The sequence below is a fragment of the Lepidochelys kempii genome, chromosome 3 (assembly GCF_965140265.1).
Source record: "Lepidochelys kempii isolate rLepKem1 chromosome 3, rLepKem1.hap2, whole genome shotgun sequence".
In the NCBI taxonomy this organism is placed as follows: Eukaryota; Metazoa; Chordata; order Testudines; family Cheloniidae; genus Lepidochelys; species Lepidochelys kempii.
The window spans coordinates 45,374,726-45,392,213 of NC_133258.1; the positions used below are offsets into that span (position 1 = coordinate 45,374,726).

General features: G+C 40.4%; 1 protein-coding gene across 1 annotated transcript; it reads right to left on the reverse strand.

Annotated features, from left to right (window-relative positions):
* Positions 1–1,717: 1,717 nt before the first annotated feature.
* On the reverse strand, positions 1,718–12,594 carry GCM1 (glial cells missing transcription factor 1). Its single transcript, XM_073335115.1, has 5 exons — positions 12,511–12,594; positions 8,304–8,556; positions 6,033–6,145; positions 4,569–4,697; positions 1,718–2,470 (listed from the first exon to the last, which is right to left on the reverse strand). Exons 1-5 carry the CDS (start codon positions 12,592–12,594, stop codon positions 1,718–1,720), a joined length of 1,332 nt encoding a protein of 443 aa, XP_073191216.1.
* Between the last annotated feature and the right edge of the window lie 4,894 nt (positions 12,595–17,488).

Below are 17,488 nucleotides of genomic sequence, written 5' to 3' on the forward strand. Positions count from 1 at the left end.
AAAGAACACAGGAACTGCAATACAGCATCAGACCAGTGGTTCTTTTAGCACAGTATTCTGACTCTGGCAAGGACTGGCACTAGAAGCTTTTGAAGAAGATTCCCAGTAGAAACAGTTAAAGAATAACCAGCTCAAGAGAAAGCTCCTTCCTCATCCTCATCAATTAGTTGTTGGGTTATGTCCTGAAGCAGGAGGGTTTATAACCCTTCTTAAATATTTTTTATCTTATTGAATATAAATGTGGCTATTGTCATTAATGAAACTTAGCATAGAAATCTTCAGATAGACTTGATGAATAATAAAAATAAAATGTATCAAATTATATGTTGGGGTGATAATGGTTGACAGACTAAGCAGGGAGGTTGCTGAATTAGCCAACACCTAAAAAGATGACTACCACACTGGGATATATATTAGATTTATACAACATACCTGGCCATGAAAGCTGCTGCAGACCCTTATATTTCACAAACCGCAATATACATTTTGAAACATTCTATAAATATACTTTATCCTGCTCTTGTAAATGTCACTAAACTCCACCCTTACTGCTGATGGTATCATTTCCATAGCAACTAAAGTACTTCAAAGTAGAAAAGGCAGAGAGAATCTAATGAAAGGAAACATGCAAACAAAAGACAAATGATTAGACTGAACCTGTTTGAGAGACACCAAGTATTTCATTGTGTGGAATACTATAACATGTTCACTACCACTTATTTTGTAATATTCTAGACCCAAGCTAGTACCAATAAAAACTTTATAGCATCTTACATCATAACATATTGTCAGGGCATTGCTTGGAAGACTAGAGAGTAGAGATGTTCTCAAAGTACACAGTTTGGATCTGGATCCCAAAGCCCAAGGGTCTGTGGATCCAGGGTTTTGGTTCAGCCCATTATATTAACAGGAGCCAGCAGGAAATGTGGATCTAGATCTGAACTTCCTCAGAGTATCTGGGTCCAGAGCAGTCTCTTCTAGTGATCACTGCTAAATTCCAGCTTAGTACAATGCTTTGAAATACTGTACACTTTGCTGTGGAATGGAGAACAATGAAACAGAATCCAAAGAGCAACAGAGATTATATAACTGCTGAAAAGATACATGCTCCAAAGGAAGTTTAAAGAAATCTGCCAAAATTTTCAAAGTTGGTCACCTAAAGGTAGGCAGCAAAATCCATATTTAGGCACTTACATACTTGACTTGATTTTTCATGAGTGCTGCTCACTGATAGCTCCCATTAAAATCAAGTTTGCATAATTTAAATGTGGGGTAGAATAAGGGACATATGTAGTCAAGGACTGTTGCAACCTTAAACTAAAAGTAGGGCACGTTTTGCAAAAGAAATATGGCTAATGTTAAGAACAATTCAAGGGTGACAGAAGAGATCAGTGAGGCTCTATGAATGGACATGTCCACAAACAGGGAGTAGATTATCCCCTACATCATTCCCTGGGGTGTAACTTAACTGGGATGGATTATGGCTCCCCTTCCCTTCTGCACAAGGGAGAGGAGAGGCCTGCAGGGAGGTGCAGGGTGGCTGTGCTCCCTGAGCCTGCTTATCTACCCCCCCCCTCCACAGTTTTGTACGCCTATGTAGAGTGAGGGGTAGAGGGCTGCCCAATCAGAAAGGCTGCATTTTACATTCACGTTACACAGAGCAGAGAATCAGGCCCATGTTTACAGGTGCAGGGAAGAGGGGAAATGATAAACATGATCATCGTAAAGGACAGAGACTAAAAACCAGTTCATTGTTGCAGTAATCCAGATTGGTATATTTTCTTTCTTCTTCAAAGTCCCATTCGTTTCCTTTTGTGAGTGGCAAAGGCTGTTGATGGTGATGTGCAGAGTTCATAATGAGGTAGGGATCCTCCGAAGAGAGATGGTAGAAAGAGGAAGGGATGTAGCTGCTGTTGTAATTCACATGCAATTTCCCTTCATAAAAATCATCTCCAGACAGGCCTGTGTTAGGCCTGGCAGGATGGTAGCCAGCCTTTGTTGTAGGTGGTATATTGGGAACATGTTGGATACTGGAGTCCATACAGTTTTGTGAAGAAACGATTTCACAATGCAGATCAGCCAAAGATAAAGCAGAACCATTGCAACACTTGTCAGTACATGGATTCCTTTCAAGGGCAGTGTTCTTATTCCAGGGTTGTGGCTCTCCATAATCAGCGTACATATTGCACACAGATGGTCCAGACAGGTCTCCGCTACCATGCTCCCTGCTGCCAATTTCTTTGCACTTCTCGTAGTATTTGTTAGATCCTGTGTCCTGAGAGTGTTCTGTTAGGTAAGGGGATCTTCCAAACCCATAGTTTTTGGCAAGAGACAAACAATTATTTATTATTTGCTCTTGAGGGTTTTTGTCTATTAAATGTCCATTAAAACTACAGGGAGATATGTAATTTTCCTGATTGGAAAGAAGTAAAGGCAAAGCTTCTTGACTTTGCATCTCACCTGTCAGGGACTTAAGAAAGAAAAATAAAATGTAATAATTAACTCAACAAAAACAAACAAAAAAGAAAAAGAAACCCTTATAACTAACCCAGAACAATTAATTCTCTTAATGCAAACAATAAAACAGATCCAGTCAGAGTACCAAAGGTATCTGAGTTTATGTCTTCTCTCCTTGCGTTATGTTAATGTTGTGGATTGTAATGGTGAATCTTAGTAAGCTGGGGCCCCAAATGATAAACAGGAAAGGAAAGTCATAGTTCAGAGAAAGAAGAAGGCTGGCCCTGGTGTTTGGATGCTAGTCTGGGACTTTTAAGACTTTGGTTCTCTTCTCTGACACATACTTCCTGTGTAACCTTGGACAAGTCACATAATCACTCTGCCCTGTCTGTAAAATGGAGATAATAGTAGAGGGATCGGCAACCTTTAGCACACAGCCCGCCAGGGTAAGCCCCTTGGTGGGCCGGGCCGGTTTGTTTACCTGCCACATCCGCAGGTTTGGCTGATCGCAGCTCCCACTGGCCGTGGTTCGCCATTCCAGGCCAATGGGCGCTGCGGGAAGCAGCATGGGCTGAGGGATGTGCTGGCCACCGCTTCCTGCAGGTAAACAAACCAGCCTGACCTGCCAGGGGGCTTACCCTGGTGGGCTGTGTGCTAAAGGTTGCCGATCCCTGTAATAGTACTATATGGGGGTTGTGAAAATAAATACGTTAAAGGTGGAGTGTTCAGATGCTATGCTGATGGGGGCCAGATAAGTATGACAGATAGTTCAGCCTCCAAAGTCCTTCCAAAGACTTACTAGAAAATGTACCTAGAATCAAATACTAGAGTGTATTGAAATAATACTAATTAATGAAATTGTTAATGAAATTGCTGTTTTAATACATTTACTATCACAGAGGCTAATTTACTTACTTCTATGGAGCTTTGCTGCAGTTGGATATGATGGTTTTTTTAAATGGTTGTTACATTTTAAGTTGATTTTTTTTCACCCCAGTAAATATGATTCTTCACACATTTGTAAAAGTATTTCCCCTAATTTTTAGCTGACATTTTTATTTCTTTAAAATTCAGAGCTTCACAAATGTCAGTTTCCTTCAGTGAAGGTGCAGCACACTGGAAGTATTCTGCTAAGCAGAGTTTCTGGGTGTTTTGCAATCTCTTTAAATACTCTAATTATTGGATTATAATTTTACAAGGTTTAATTCCTTGCAGAACACCTTCTTTTGGTGTATATTTAATTATTAGTGCTTACAGGCCTCTGTTCTTTGTCATTTTACTTTTGCATCCTTTTAATTATTGCAACTTTATGACTTGATGGACCCAGCCGCAGGGAAACTCCCTTCACGTATTCTGGAACTATCTGCATGAAGAAATTCCCCTGACTGTACATTCTTTAGGGCCCAGCCCTGCCTTAGTTAAAGACCCGCTGATACCATATGGAAAAGTTTGAAAACATTCTACTGAAAATTATTCTATTTCTAGATCATATATTTTCTATAGTTCTCCTTCCAGGCATGTTATAATAAGACCTATTCTTTCAGCAAGTGGGGAATGTCTTGGCAGTACAACTCCTATTTGGAGTAGCATGGGCAGATAGATGGAGGTGGTGGTGGTGGAAGGGGACCTGGAGCTACTGCACAGTCTGCACATGGATAATCCTATGCCTCTAGTGGATCCTTGATAGCTACAAATCATGGGGATTTGCAGGTTATTTTGGTAAAACCCAGCTCATTCTGCAGGGTTAGAGTCCCCTAGGGTAACCAGGCAGCAAGTGTGAAAAATCAGGACAGAGGGCGGGGGTAATAGGAGCCTATATAAGAAAAAGACCCCAAAATCAGGACTGTCCCTATAAAATCGGGACATCTGGTCACCCTAGAGTCCCCACAACACAACAGTCTGGGGAGAGTTCTGAGGGGAAAGCTGAAACGACAGATGTCTCCTGTCCTGTGGGCTTTTCTAAGGGAGGGGAGAATCTGGCCATAGTTTTTATTCAGTGGTACGCGTGCCAAGGTTGCTGACTCCCACACCCAAGATCCAGGTAACCTGAGCAGCATGGCACATAGGACAAGCGACTGTTGAGCCCTCTGTATATTAATAATAAAAGTTACCTCAGCCTCCCGGCATCTTTTTAGTCTTGGAGAGGTGGGAGAAACAGCTGTATGTGCTTTCTGTGTTGATCTTCTTGCTTCTGCTTCTAGTTTTGTTTCTGGCCTTGGGTGATCATGGGCCCCCTTAGACTTTAGAAAGGAATGGGTTAAGTTCAAGTTAAAAACAGAGCCCATGCAATAACTTTAAGCGTTCAGCACTTACGGTACATATTTAAAATCCACGTAGGGGCTGCGTGGCCCAGTGGGTTAGACCCTTTCACCTCACATGGTGTATTCAACTCAGCAAAATGGAATAGGATGGTCTGCTGATGGTGTGAGTAGCCAGTTCCATTAGTTCTTTAATGAACACACACATATCTTTCAAAACTAAGACTATATATATGGTATGATCAATCAGAAAATTTATTTCCACCTCTATTTCTTTGAGAATTAACTTGATATAAGCATGTTTGTAAATACAATATGTTAGTTATTAAAACAAAATATGTTTGGCCAGGTCCCCAGCAGGTGCAAAGACCTGGAGGAGAGGAAGGATAGTCTAGAACTTAGCCTTGGACTTAAGAGACATGTGTTCAGTTCCCTGTTCTGCCCCAGATTTCCTCTGTGACCTTAGGCAAGTCACTTAACTTCTCTGTGCCTCAGTTCCCCATCTGTAAAATGTGGATAATAGCACTACCTTGCCACACAGCGTAGTGTTGTCAGAACAAATATGTTTACCATAGTATATGAGCACTTCACAATGTTTATGGGAGTATAAATACTTACAAAAAAACAAAACAACCCCCCTTGCAAATTTCCCAAAGGGTCGTAGTAAAGCTTTACAAAAAATCTGTTTACACCAGTCAAGATCTGGCCGATTATCTAACTGTTTGAGCAATTTGTACTAAATGCTAAAAAAATATAATGTGTATATGATGGGCTACCACAGACAAATGCTTAGGTCTGACTCCTTACTGCTCTAAGAAATCCTTATTTCTGGATGGTGCATTCTGGGAAGGATGTAACATCAAAACAGCATGTCTGAAGCTGTAAGGGTCAGGGCTTAGTCTAGACTCTAAAGTATAGGACTGTGTCTGCACCGCAGCTGGGAGAGCATCTCCCTGCTTGCATAGACACACGCTAGCTCTGCTCTAGCTAGCATGCTAAAAATAGCAGTGTGGATGTTAAGTACAAGCCTGCCTGACACCCCTCTCCCCCCCACCCGGGTGCCCATGCCGCCACCTGTGTCACAACATCTACACTGTTATTTTTAGCACGCTAGCTCAAGCAGATCTAGTCCATACCTGTCTACCCAGGCTGGGAAGCACACACCCAGGTGCAGTGTAGACTTGCCCTCATGGTTTATGGTGCATTACAAAGTAATGATAATATAAGATTCCTATTAGGTAGGACAAATAAATGTCTTTAGTTAGTCTGATTCAATACCTGTTTAAGTTGATCTGGATAAAACTGTTTTACACCAACCTGAAAAAATATGAATGGCCCTTCATGCCTCCAGAAGTTGGTGACAGGGTACCCACCATGGCCTCGACAGGAAATAAGCTTTAAAGGTCCACTGCAGTTTGGACAGCATTTCCCTGCAACAAGGGTAGGAGGATACATTGGCATCTGTGCAGGGGATCTAGCACTCAGATGAATCCAGTCGGTGAGAATGGTTCATTTGCAGTGGATTGTTACCTTATGGTGCTTGTATGCTCAGAAGATGCATTGAGTAGAACTGTGCAAAAAACCCTTTCATACATATAGAAAACCAAACACTGGCAAAGAATGACCTTTCTCCTGTTTTATAGTTCAAGGTGACCTGCAAAGGATATTTTTAAAAACTGTACTTTTTTGCACCTAGGTTGGTTTTTCATTAAAGTATTAAAAAAGGGCTGAAAGACTGGGCAATGAAGGTTTTGGTCTTCTGATTGTTTTTCAACTTAGAAGTAAACCTGGTTAAAAATTTCCTGATAGAACAGTTTTCCACTGGAAAATGCTGATTCAATACAATAAACATTTTGCCAGACTGCAAACAAGTTCATCAAAAGATTCAATGAAAAATTATCCTAAGAACATCAGAACGGCCACACTGGGTCAGATCAATGGTCCATCTAGCCCAGTATCCTGTCTTCCAACAGTGGCCAACGCAGGTACTTCAGAGGGAATGAACAGAACATGCAATTATCAAGTGATCCGTTGCCTGTCATCTACTCCCAGCTTCTGGCAAACAGAGCTAGGGACATTTAGAGCATGGGGTGGCATCCCTGACCATCCTGGCTAACACCCATTGATAGACCTATCCTCCATGAACTTATCTAGTTCTTTTTTTGGTACCCTGTTATAGTTTGGCCTTCACAACATCCCCTGACAATGAGTTCCACAGGTTGACTGTGCATTCAAGTGCCTTGTTTCAGCTTTATCATTTCAACTAATATAATATATTTTGAGTGATAAAGTTGAAACAAAGTACTTCAACCTTAATCAAAACAAAAAGTTTTGATCAGGTCATTTAGATAGTTCTGTAACCAATTATTCTGGCAATCCTGTTTTGTGGGAAATTTAGAAATGTTGACTTTTCATTGTGATTTGGGATGAAAGGAAATTTTGAAATGCCAGAATTTCCTGAGGAATGGAAATGCCAAATTTCAACCAGCTCTATTTAGTGGTATCAGGAATTTCAAGTCTGATCTTTTCTGGTTTGGCTGGGGGACCTATGTGAGAGCTCAGGGATGTTTATAATGGGCTCTAGCGCTTCAACTAGATTTGGCCGAATTTGATTTTTTTTTTAAATAAATTTCAATGGATAATATAGATGTTTATTTTTAAGCACTTTAAATTATTTTTAATAGATTTAAATTTTCACAGTTGTGCAAAATTATCAGGGGAATAACATCACATGTAAAAATTTGCTAAGTAAATATCCTTAAACCAAACTCTAATAAGTTCTCAACCAGCATTTTTCTTTCTTTGCCTATCTGTAAGTTTTGATTATTATTGAAGCATTTTTTTGGTAAATTAATACATGCACTGTGATATCATTTACTGACCAATAAAATTTAATACTTTCAAGCCTAACTTTAACTGAAGTCTTTAACAAAATCTTCCTTTATCCAAAACGTTCATTAGTCACTGTTAACGAAACCAAACAATCAAAAAGAATTTTAACAAGTCTAGCTAAAAATCTCTTCCCTTCTGAATTACTCAACTTTTGATCTCTCAGCTTTTGTGTTGTCCCCTTTTCAGTAATTTTCCAGTCATCATAGAGTCTTCCAACATAGACGGGCTGAATTTCTAATACAGATAACAAGTAAAAAAACTACATCATAAAAAATCAACTCATTTTTTTCCTTTGGAGGTCACCTTTAAGTAAAAATATTTTCCAATGGAAGTGAGAGGTTCCTGTGCAGATTAATGTACTAGGAACTCATCTGTGCCAAGCTGGATATCAAGCCTTAGCTAAAGCAAAATAGAGACAGTACATGCTGACTTTTAAGACTAGCCAGGCTACAAAAGAAAGTTTTGAGAAGCCAAATCAGTAAAAACAAAAAGGAATCAATACTCATTAGTATTCTTCTGAAACATGCAAGTTGTATTTAATAATAGGGAATACTGTTGCAATGGCAGTGGGAAAGACTGGATGATGCAATTAGTCTTTTCCATCTCTAATTTCTATGATATTATAATAAATTATTAACAAGGGTATTAATAAGAGAACCAGGGCAGGCGTTGCCATTTGCACACGGTCATACTTACTTTGCTGTTTTTGCCTGGCTTTATCACATATGGCTGGTCTCAGATATATCTTCCTCCCATCTGCGGCTGAGCAGTCATTGTTGCAGACCACTACCCCAAGGCAGGATTTTTTTAAGATGCGAGAGTTGTGGTTATTGGTGTTTCTCATCGCCCAGCTACTCAGGTGCCTCTGAGCATTTTTATCATCCGAGCTATAGATATGCTTTACATAGGAATCTGGCCATTCCTGAAACCAATCTGTTTGTTTCACATCCTGTTAAGAACCCAAAGAATGCCACATTTTAGCCAAGGAAAGAAAGTAGTTTCTCAATTTGAGGACAATAGGCTAGATCCTTGTCACTCTGGCATTGTGTAGCAGGCCTAAATCCAGACTAGCCAGTAACAGGAGGATTCCTTCAGTATAGGCTTGGGGGATGGCTGGGGAAAGGGACCATGGCTGCAGTTTCACTTTGCTCTAATGATCTGACCAGCTGCCAGAACAGCCCTTTGGCCTTCAGGCTGCTCTAACTCATTCCAGGGCCCAGCCAGGTGCAGAGCAGCCTCAGGAGTGGAAGGCAAGGTACCTACTTTAAGCCACCTACTTTAAATGAAATACCCTACACAACTGTCAAACTTAGCAATTATTAGCAGGTTAATTTCTTGTATGCTCCATGGCCTACTTCACCATTACTATTATTAAAGATGGGCCTGTGTTGCAAAGTTTGGAGTCGGAGCCAAGCATTTGGTTTGGTTTAGCCTGGACTTTCCGTAGAGAGAGGATGAGCACTGAAGCATATCCAGACTGCTTCAAAGCTTCCTGGGTCTCCAGATCCAGCATTTTGTTCAGGTCAATTGCTAATTCTCAGACCAGATTTCTATCCTAACTTAAACCTCTTCCCCCTCCACCATCCCCAATACAGCATTTCAGTCAGACCTTATTTTTCTATTAGAGGTGGAGTCAAAAATCTATATTGTAAACAACAAATATAAAACTAAACAAACAAAATGACATTTTAGCAAGGAGCCAGCCAGACATCAAGACAATGGCTACAGTTAGTACAAGAAGAAAATGTAAATAGGTTATAAAGAACCAAACACTCTGATGCCTTAATGCGAAATAGATTGGTGACAACATGAACTAGTCTCAGCAAAGCACTGTTTGCTTTCATTACGCTCAAGAAAAAAAAAGAAAGGAGAAAAGGTCAAAAGAGACAGAGATCCATGAAAGCAGTACGGAAGCACCTTGCTAATTTGCACTGGCTGGGAGATCTATTGTGAGAGACTAGCATCAGGGAGATTTCTTTGCCACCCCTGTGAAAAACTACACAAGTTTGACAAGTTCTGTTCCTTTGAAAAATCTTGATTCTAGAGCTGGCCAGAAATTTTCTGACAAATCTGAGTTTAATCAGAAAGTACCAGCTCAGCAGAGCGAAAAGTTTCACTGAATCTATTACAGATTTGATCAAACTTTACTCAAAACCCAGTTTCCTGGATGGCTGCTGGGGAGCCCATGTTCTGGGGCAGCCCCACCATGCAGACTGCCCTGTGCTGGGGATTGCAGGGTTTCCAGGCTCCCATTCCACAGAGACCCTGGCAGCTCCAGAAGCCCCAAGCACAAAAGCCCAGAAGCCCGGAGCCTAGCACCCCCAGCTGGAGCTCTCAGGGCTGCTATGCTCTCCTCTCTGCAGCAGCACTGCCCATCTCTCTGCTGTGGAGCAGGAAGCATAGAACTCTGCAAGCCTGAGCTCCAGCTTGGGCTCTAGGACAGCCCATTCAAGGCAGGCTTCAAGGTGCCCTGTCTCTAGAGACAGCTCAGCTAGCAGATTCAGAGCCTGGAAGCCCGGTGAACCCCACTCAAAGTAAATTAATCTACTCCTGTTTCAAAGCCGGGTAGGTCAAAGCTCACTATAGAACTTTTAGTGTGCAGTAGCAGAGTTCACATGGACACTTAGTGTGCAGCAGGTTGATGTGGGGTAGATTTATACCCCAGCTTTTCGTGAACTATATATTTGTGTAGACAAGCTCTCAGGTCTTCCAGGCTGCCTGTTTCGGAACTGGGTACCTGGAAGTCCTGTGTTGGGCTTTCAGTGTCCATGGCTGCTGCTGGGCAGCTCTTCTGTGCAGACAGCTTCACACTGGAGGGCTCAAGGTTTCCAAATTCCCAAGCCAGCTGGTTCCCTGGACTACCAGACACCTGAGTAGGTAGCCAGGGTGCCAGCTGGCCCAGAAATCTGGAAACCCTGGGGTCCCCGACAGTCTACATGGTGGTGCTGCCCTGGACCAGCGGACCCTGGGAGCCCAGACAGCTGCTGAATAAAAGTGATATTCTTATGCTAGCTGTGCTAACTGTGAAACTGACAAGAATGTCAATTTCACATATTTAATTTTGGAAATATTATGGTTTGGTGCTTCCAAAATGAAAATTTTCAGGCTTTGTGGGTGCACAAAGAATTTGGTATAATTGTTTTTAATTCAGTTTAGAACAAAAATAAATTCCAAAATACTGAAATTTTTTGGAAACTGAAAATCCTGAGTTATGGCCAGTTCTACTCAGTTCACACATGCTCAGCAGAGACTTGTTAGAGTTTGGCAGCTAAATGCTCTGAAGATTTAATCTGCACTGCACATGCTCCAGCCCAGGAATCCAATGGCTGATAAAAATTCTCCCTGCACTCGCTGCTTCCAGCTGCTGTGACTCCAGGCTTGGGAAATGAGAACTGGGAGACCATTTCTTCTATGCTCTCTATGCTCCATCTGCTGGCGCCTAGGCAGTGCGGAGCTGGAATCTGCCTGACTTGAATGCAGATGGGAGAAGAGATGGATTGACGGGAGGAAGGCCACTGGCGGCAGTAGATTTGGACAAGAAGCCTTTAGGGTGGAAGGGGGACTGAGACAAGGAGCCTGGGTGGGGAGGGTGATTGTGAGTGGGAGCCAAGGTGGGGAGACAGATTGGATGAGGAGTTGGGGTTGGGTGGGTGAGGGACTGAGCTGGCTTGGTAAGGAGCCTGGGACAAGGGGCCTAGCAGATATCGGGATGAGAAGCTCAGGAAGGGAGATTGAGACTTGACACTGATGTAATGGAAGATTGGGACTCTAAAGGGGAGCATGAAGAAGAAAACTGGGACTGGGATAAAGAGCTTGGGAGTCACCATGCATCTGCTGTCAACAAATATCTCTTATACCTCCAGCCAAAGTGTGTGTCTAATGCCCTACTAGTAGCTGGTCTACATACAGAAGGACAACCAGCTAGTGGTCCTCTGTTAGCTCAAGCTGCAGAGGCTTGGATCGAAATGTTCCAACAATGCTGAAGACCCATGTTGGTGCCAAGATGTTGCCACTTATTGGAGTTTCACTTTTTTCTGTTTGCTTTTTTAAAAAACCTAGGAAACTACACACATACAAAACTATATTAAAAGAACTTTAAGGCTGCAAAGGTTCTGGGTTCCTAACTTGAACCTGGGCTCTGATTTGCAGAAGTGTTGAGAACTCACATCTGCAACTGAAAGCAGTGGCAGCTGTGCTTTTTGAACCAATAAAATGCTATATAATGCAAAGTACTCTGAAAAAAATCAAGTCTTAGGTATCTCAAATTGGGAACCCAAAGTTACTGGACACTTTTGACCTTAAACTCTGTGCCTCAGGTACCATCTCAGCACGTTTGAATGATATGCAATAAATAAGACATTCAAGAGAGAGGATAAAATAAAATATTGAATAGCTGCTTCATCCAACCAGTGAACTAGAAAGTTAGTGAAACTAGAGGTTTCAGAGTAGCAGCCGTGTTCATCTGTATTCGCAAAAAGAAAAGGAGTACTTGTGGCACCTTAGAGATTAACCAATTTATTTGAGCATAAAATCTCCGCACTGTGTTTTCCACTGAATGCATCTGATGAAGTGAGCTGTAGCTCACGAAAGCTTATGCTCAGATAAATTGGTTAGTCTCTAAGGTGCCACAAGTCCTCCTTTTCTTTTAGTGAAACTAGAGTATCACTATTTCTTATAACACATAGACAGCTCTTTCAGGTGTATAATTCAAGGATAAATGTATGAATGCTTAAATGTTTTACTGAATAATTTTCTAGCTGTTCAACAAAATGTCTCATTTTACCATACACCCTGGATACCGGGGAAGTGGCAAACAAGGAAAGATGATAAAATATGAATGTTTCAGAAGGTATTCCATGATTGGCTGAACTTCTAAAATACCTTCTAAAACAAATACACGTACCTGAGGCAGTTTGATGTCATTGATATCCCAGCTTTGAGAAGTGGAGTCCTCCTGGTCCATAATGTCATCTGCAGCTTTCAGCATTTCTGAATTCCTTCCCAAACTTAGCAAGCAAATCTCCACTGCCTGCTTTTGAAGTTGACTAGCTGTCACCACTCTCAGGCAGTTTACAATGAGGAAGCTGTTTCCTGAAGCTAAACGATAGAGAGGCTGCCCATTAAAGATAAAAATCAGTGTTCTTCTGCCAGAAAAACTTGTTCCATTAAAAGTTTTGCAAGCAGACAAAGCAATGGAAAATATAGCTTAGAGATAGAATGTGATCTTATGGAGGCATCATTAACTGAAAGCACACCATGAGTTTATTGACGGTTTGGTTTTGCTCATTCTCCTTTCAGACCAAATGTATGTTCACGTAACTCCACTCCCAGACCTCTTTGTAAGTGAGATCAGAATCAGGCCCTATATTGTCAGAGCCAAAATAACTGAGAAGCACAGCACTTGCAAAGGCCTCTTTATTCTTGTTGGTTACACAATAGGATTTTCTCCTGCTGTACATTACGAAGGTGAGGAGCAATAGGTGACTCTGTCATGTTATTTGAATTGATATGGTTCTCGGCCACTTCACAAAATTGCACACATCTCTGAGAGCCCATCAGTTACAATAATGGATGGAACTGGGCAGGCTTCATGCATTTTCCTATCTCAACTAGCAGACAAACCGAAGAAAGTTTGGTGTGTTAGTTAAAAATGATTGTGGGCATCCCATACAGTCACATGTAGTTCCTTATGCTTTCCAGTCATAATTTCATAAGCATAAGCATAGCACCACAACAGCAATGTGCACATGAATAAAAAAAGTTCTTTTTTCTTGGGTGAAATCATTATTATTTCTGAGAGAGAAGATAAATCTGAAAAGTATCAGCTGGATCCTCAGCTGGTGGAAACTGTCATAGCTTCATTATCTTCAATGGAGTTACTTTGATTTACACCAGCTAAGGATCAGATGCAGCATGCTGAGTGGTGAAATATATAGCATAATAATGTGTTAGGCAGTTTGTCCAGAAACTGGAATAGGGAACTGGGAGCCATTATTTTATTATTATTGGCTATGCAAGTGACTAGATCTTGGAGAGGTGCCTCAGTTTACCCATCTAAGAGATTCGTTTGATAATACCTCACAGGAGTGTTATGAGGCTTGGTGAACATTTGTAAAGCATGTTGAGATCCATGGATGAAAGGTGCCATAAGCAGTATATTCAAAGTATTACTCCCCAATAAGTAAATCAGAACATATCAATGGTAAAACAATAGGGAATTGCAGAGTACTGTGATCAGATATTCAGAGCAAAATACATGCAAAAAGACACTAAACATGACACATGGGATTTAACATTAATTGCTTAGCAATTTGAATTGGCAGTTTAATTCTTAATAGGCAACTAAGTCATTTTTGCTCCAGAAAAGATGTTATCAGAATGAGCTGGAAAAATTATTCCGGGAAAAGCTGCTTTACTACATAGAACATACAAAAGGTTATAGAAAACATCAGGTCTTCATATACTCTCATATTATACCACAAGGGCTAGTATAGTCACCGCTGCAGACAGGGACAGTAACATTAGAACAGACAGTGTAAAATGTGAGTTGCATTGGAAAGCTGTGTTGAATTTATGAAACAAATTACCCTTGAATATTAAATGACCTGTTATATAATTCAGAAAGACAGTCCAAATCTTTTTTCAATTACTTTTCAAAATGAACTGGCTTGAAAATTGATTTTTAATTCCTTTCTTCATTAGAATTAATCATTAACAATTTGTAGTGGAGCATTTTCCTTTTATATTGGTTTGCCAAAGAAAAAAGCATAAATTAAATATTACTTTAAAATTCAGTGAATGACAAACGATGGCTGATTAATACAGAAAAAAAAGACAGTTGCAGAGAATCATGTTTGTACAGTTAGGTGTTGGTATAGACTGAAATACTGCAAAACTTCTAGTAATTGAATTGCATGGTGGCTTTCAAATTATTTTGATTGCTATTTGTTTATCTTCTTATATCAACTTTACAAAAATCTAAATTTTACTCTATGGTAAATAATTCCCACCCACCCCTTTTTTTTAAAAAAAAAAAAAAGCAATCCTCTTAACCAGCCACCAGCTAGGACTTCAATGGCATATCTTACCTCCTTAACTTCTTATGTGGATAAAACTGATGTAGTGTCATCTGAATGAAGAGCTTTTTTGAGGGCAGAGCACTCAGGCTTCAATCACTTCCTAAGTCTCAGTAGCTGTACTCTATTCCATGATCAGATACTATATGCTAATGTGCGCTGGCTGCTATCCAATCAAAACTTAGATGTTCACAGTCAGCGACAGGTAAGAAAACTTGTAAAGAGTCCTATATATTGACTCATTTACAGCATTAGTAGGATGGGAGGTTGGAGTCTGACTTGCAGCTCATATTGTCCCTCACATAAATTGTACCACATTCCCTTAAATAGTCAGGTAGTCAGCCTGCTTTTGTGTGTGATAGAATGCCAACAGTAAGGTAGCAAAATATGCACATGACAAAGTTATTCAGGTTAGTCGAGACCAGAGAGGATTGTGCTGAAGTTCAGGGGAAGGTGAATGGGTAACACAATGGCAAATGAAGTTTAATGTTGCTAAATATAAAGTAATTCACACTGCAGGGAAATATCTAAATATTTACTACACACACCTTACAGGGTTCTAAATTAACTGTATCAGCTCAGGAAAGGGACGAGAGGATCACTGTGAACAGCTCGGTGATGACATCTGTTCAACAGTCAAGAAAGCAAACAAGATGTGAGAATACATAAGGAATGGGGTGGAGAATAATACAGAAAATATTATAATGCCATTATATAAACTAATGCTGTGGTCTCATCTAGAATACTGTGCAGTACTGGCCTCATCTCAAAAAGGACGTTGTATAATTAGGAGGGGTTCAGAGAAAGGCAATAAAACAAATAGGGGCACGGGAAAACTCTCTTCATAAGAGATTGAAAAGACTGGGATTGTTTTCTTCAGGAAGGAGATGAATAAGAGGGGATAAAATAAAAATGTATAAAATAGTGAAAAGTAAAGAGAAGTTAGAACAGAACTTCCTGGTCTCTCTTACAACTCAAGAACAAGAGGACATTCAAGGAAATTAAACACGATAAATTCAAAAATTGAGAAAAGGAAATCCTTTTTCACGCAATTCATAATTAGACTGGAACTCATTGCTATAGGATGTTGTTGAGGTGGAAAACTTAGCAAGATTTAAAAAGGGAATAAATATTTATATGGATAACAATAACCAGTGTTATAATAGTTAATGTGAACATCTGTGGAATATCTAAGACATCTAACAGACATTTTGGAAGAAATATTTAAACCTCATGCTTCAGGGTTTAAGCCAATTTTTAACTCCTAAGGGGACTAGGAGCGTTCTTGTATCTGCCTCTGAACTATCTGGCCACTGTTGGAGAGAAGGTAGTGGCTTAGATGGACCTTGAGTCTGATTCAGTCGGGCAACTCCTATATTACTACATATTACACTAATTCAATGCAATTTATGTTTCATTGTTTGGAAGGACACTCTTTAAAACCATAGCCACAGCAAATCTCATATGCTCTCCTTTGATATTTCTTCTGTTATGAGAAATCACAGGTAGGTGAAAAAAATCTGGAGCCTGGAATGCTTTTGGCAGGAAGATCACAGTTCATCGAAACACCATGTAATATTGCTAAACAGCAATATCAGAAACCAGTGTAACTTTCTGTAGAGGTTGACTGCTGGTGTCTTTTGTTCAGGTGCCAGACTGTGATGAAACCCAATAGCTGATCACACGAATGCATGGATGTAAGCTATTACACAGTTTTCAGACGATCAAACTCCTTCATTTATATTGACTTACTGCCCTGTGAAGAAGCTACTCTTGTCAGCACTATCATCAGCCTTCCTTATTCCATTTTTGATGTAATCTTTCAGCTGGTGCCAGTACTTAACTGATCTCAAGTGTGGCCATTGGCCCTTTAAATGGACACTGATTAGTGCTATATTACACACCATATGGTTTGTGCCAAATGGAAATTGTATTGGTTTGGACAAGACAAGACATGCAGTTAACTGTTCTATTTTAGCTTGTACGTGACACCTCATATGGATGTTGTCATTTTTATTCTACTTACTGCAACATGAGGGGCAGCTGAAGGAATGAGGCGAGACCACATTAAAAATTATGATCAACAGGAGGGAATTAAAGGCAAATGTGAAACTGGAAGGCAATTTCGGTGAAAATGATCATGAAATAATAGATTTAATGAGTCCAAGGAAACTAGGAGAATAAGAACAACGGACTTAAAAAAAAAATTCCTGAAACAACTAGGACATTAGGAAAAACTTCCTAGCTGTCAGAGTGGTTAAGCACTGGAATAAATTGCCTAGGGAGGTTGTGGAATCTCCATCATTGGTGATTTTTAAGAGCAGGTTGGACAAACACCTGTCAGGGATGGTCTAGATAATACTTAGTCCTGCCTTGAGTGCATGGGACTGGACTAGATGACCTCTTGAGGTCCATTCCAGTTCTGTGATTCTATGATGGTGATGACGGTGTTATCAGTTACCTCAGTGGAGCCCCAGCCCTTGCCAAGCTTAACTTCAGCAGTGGATCACAACAGCTGAAGCTTAGACCAAAATCGAGATATATCATCACATTTTCAACCCACACTGCTGCTTTGATATGTAACCCTCAGCTTCAGCATAAATTCTGCAGCTGAACTGTTCCAGGACATAATACAGTAGGTTCTACAAGACATCTCTGGAGTCAAAAATTTCAGCAATGACAACCAATAGATGGGATTAGTTGTCAGGCTTCTGACTAATCACTTATGTGAGAGAGCCCCTAAATCAAGCTAAATAGGAGTTCCTAAAAAAAAAATCTCATTTGAATTTTTGGCCATGTCTTTTC

What these genes read in the sequence shown, in the direction of transcription:
- GCM1 (XM_073335115.1), bottom strand. Translation starts at nt 12,594, where the DNA reads ATGCTGAAAGCTGCAGATGACATTATGGACCAGGAGGACTCCACTTCT. An exon ending in AGCCAGGCAAAAACAGCAAA is followed by an intron (nt 6,146 to 8,303) that starts GTAAGTATGACC and finishes CCCTTGTTGCAG; the next exon opens with GGAAATGCTGTCCAAACTGC. An exon ending in AAAGATGCCGGGAGGCTGAG is followed by an intron (nt 2,471 to 4,568) that starts GTAACTTTTATT and finishes TTCTTTCTTAAG; the next exon opens with TCCCTGACAGGTGAGATGCA.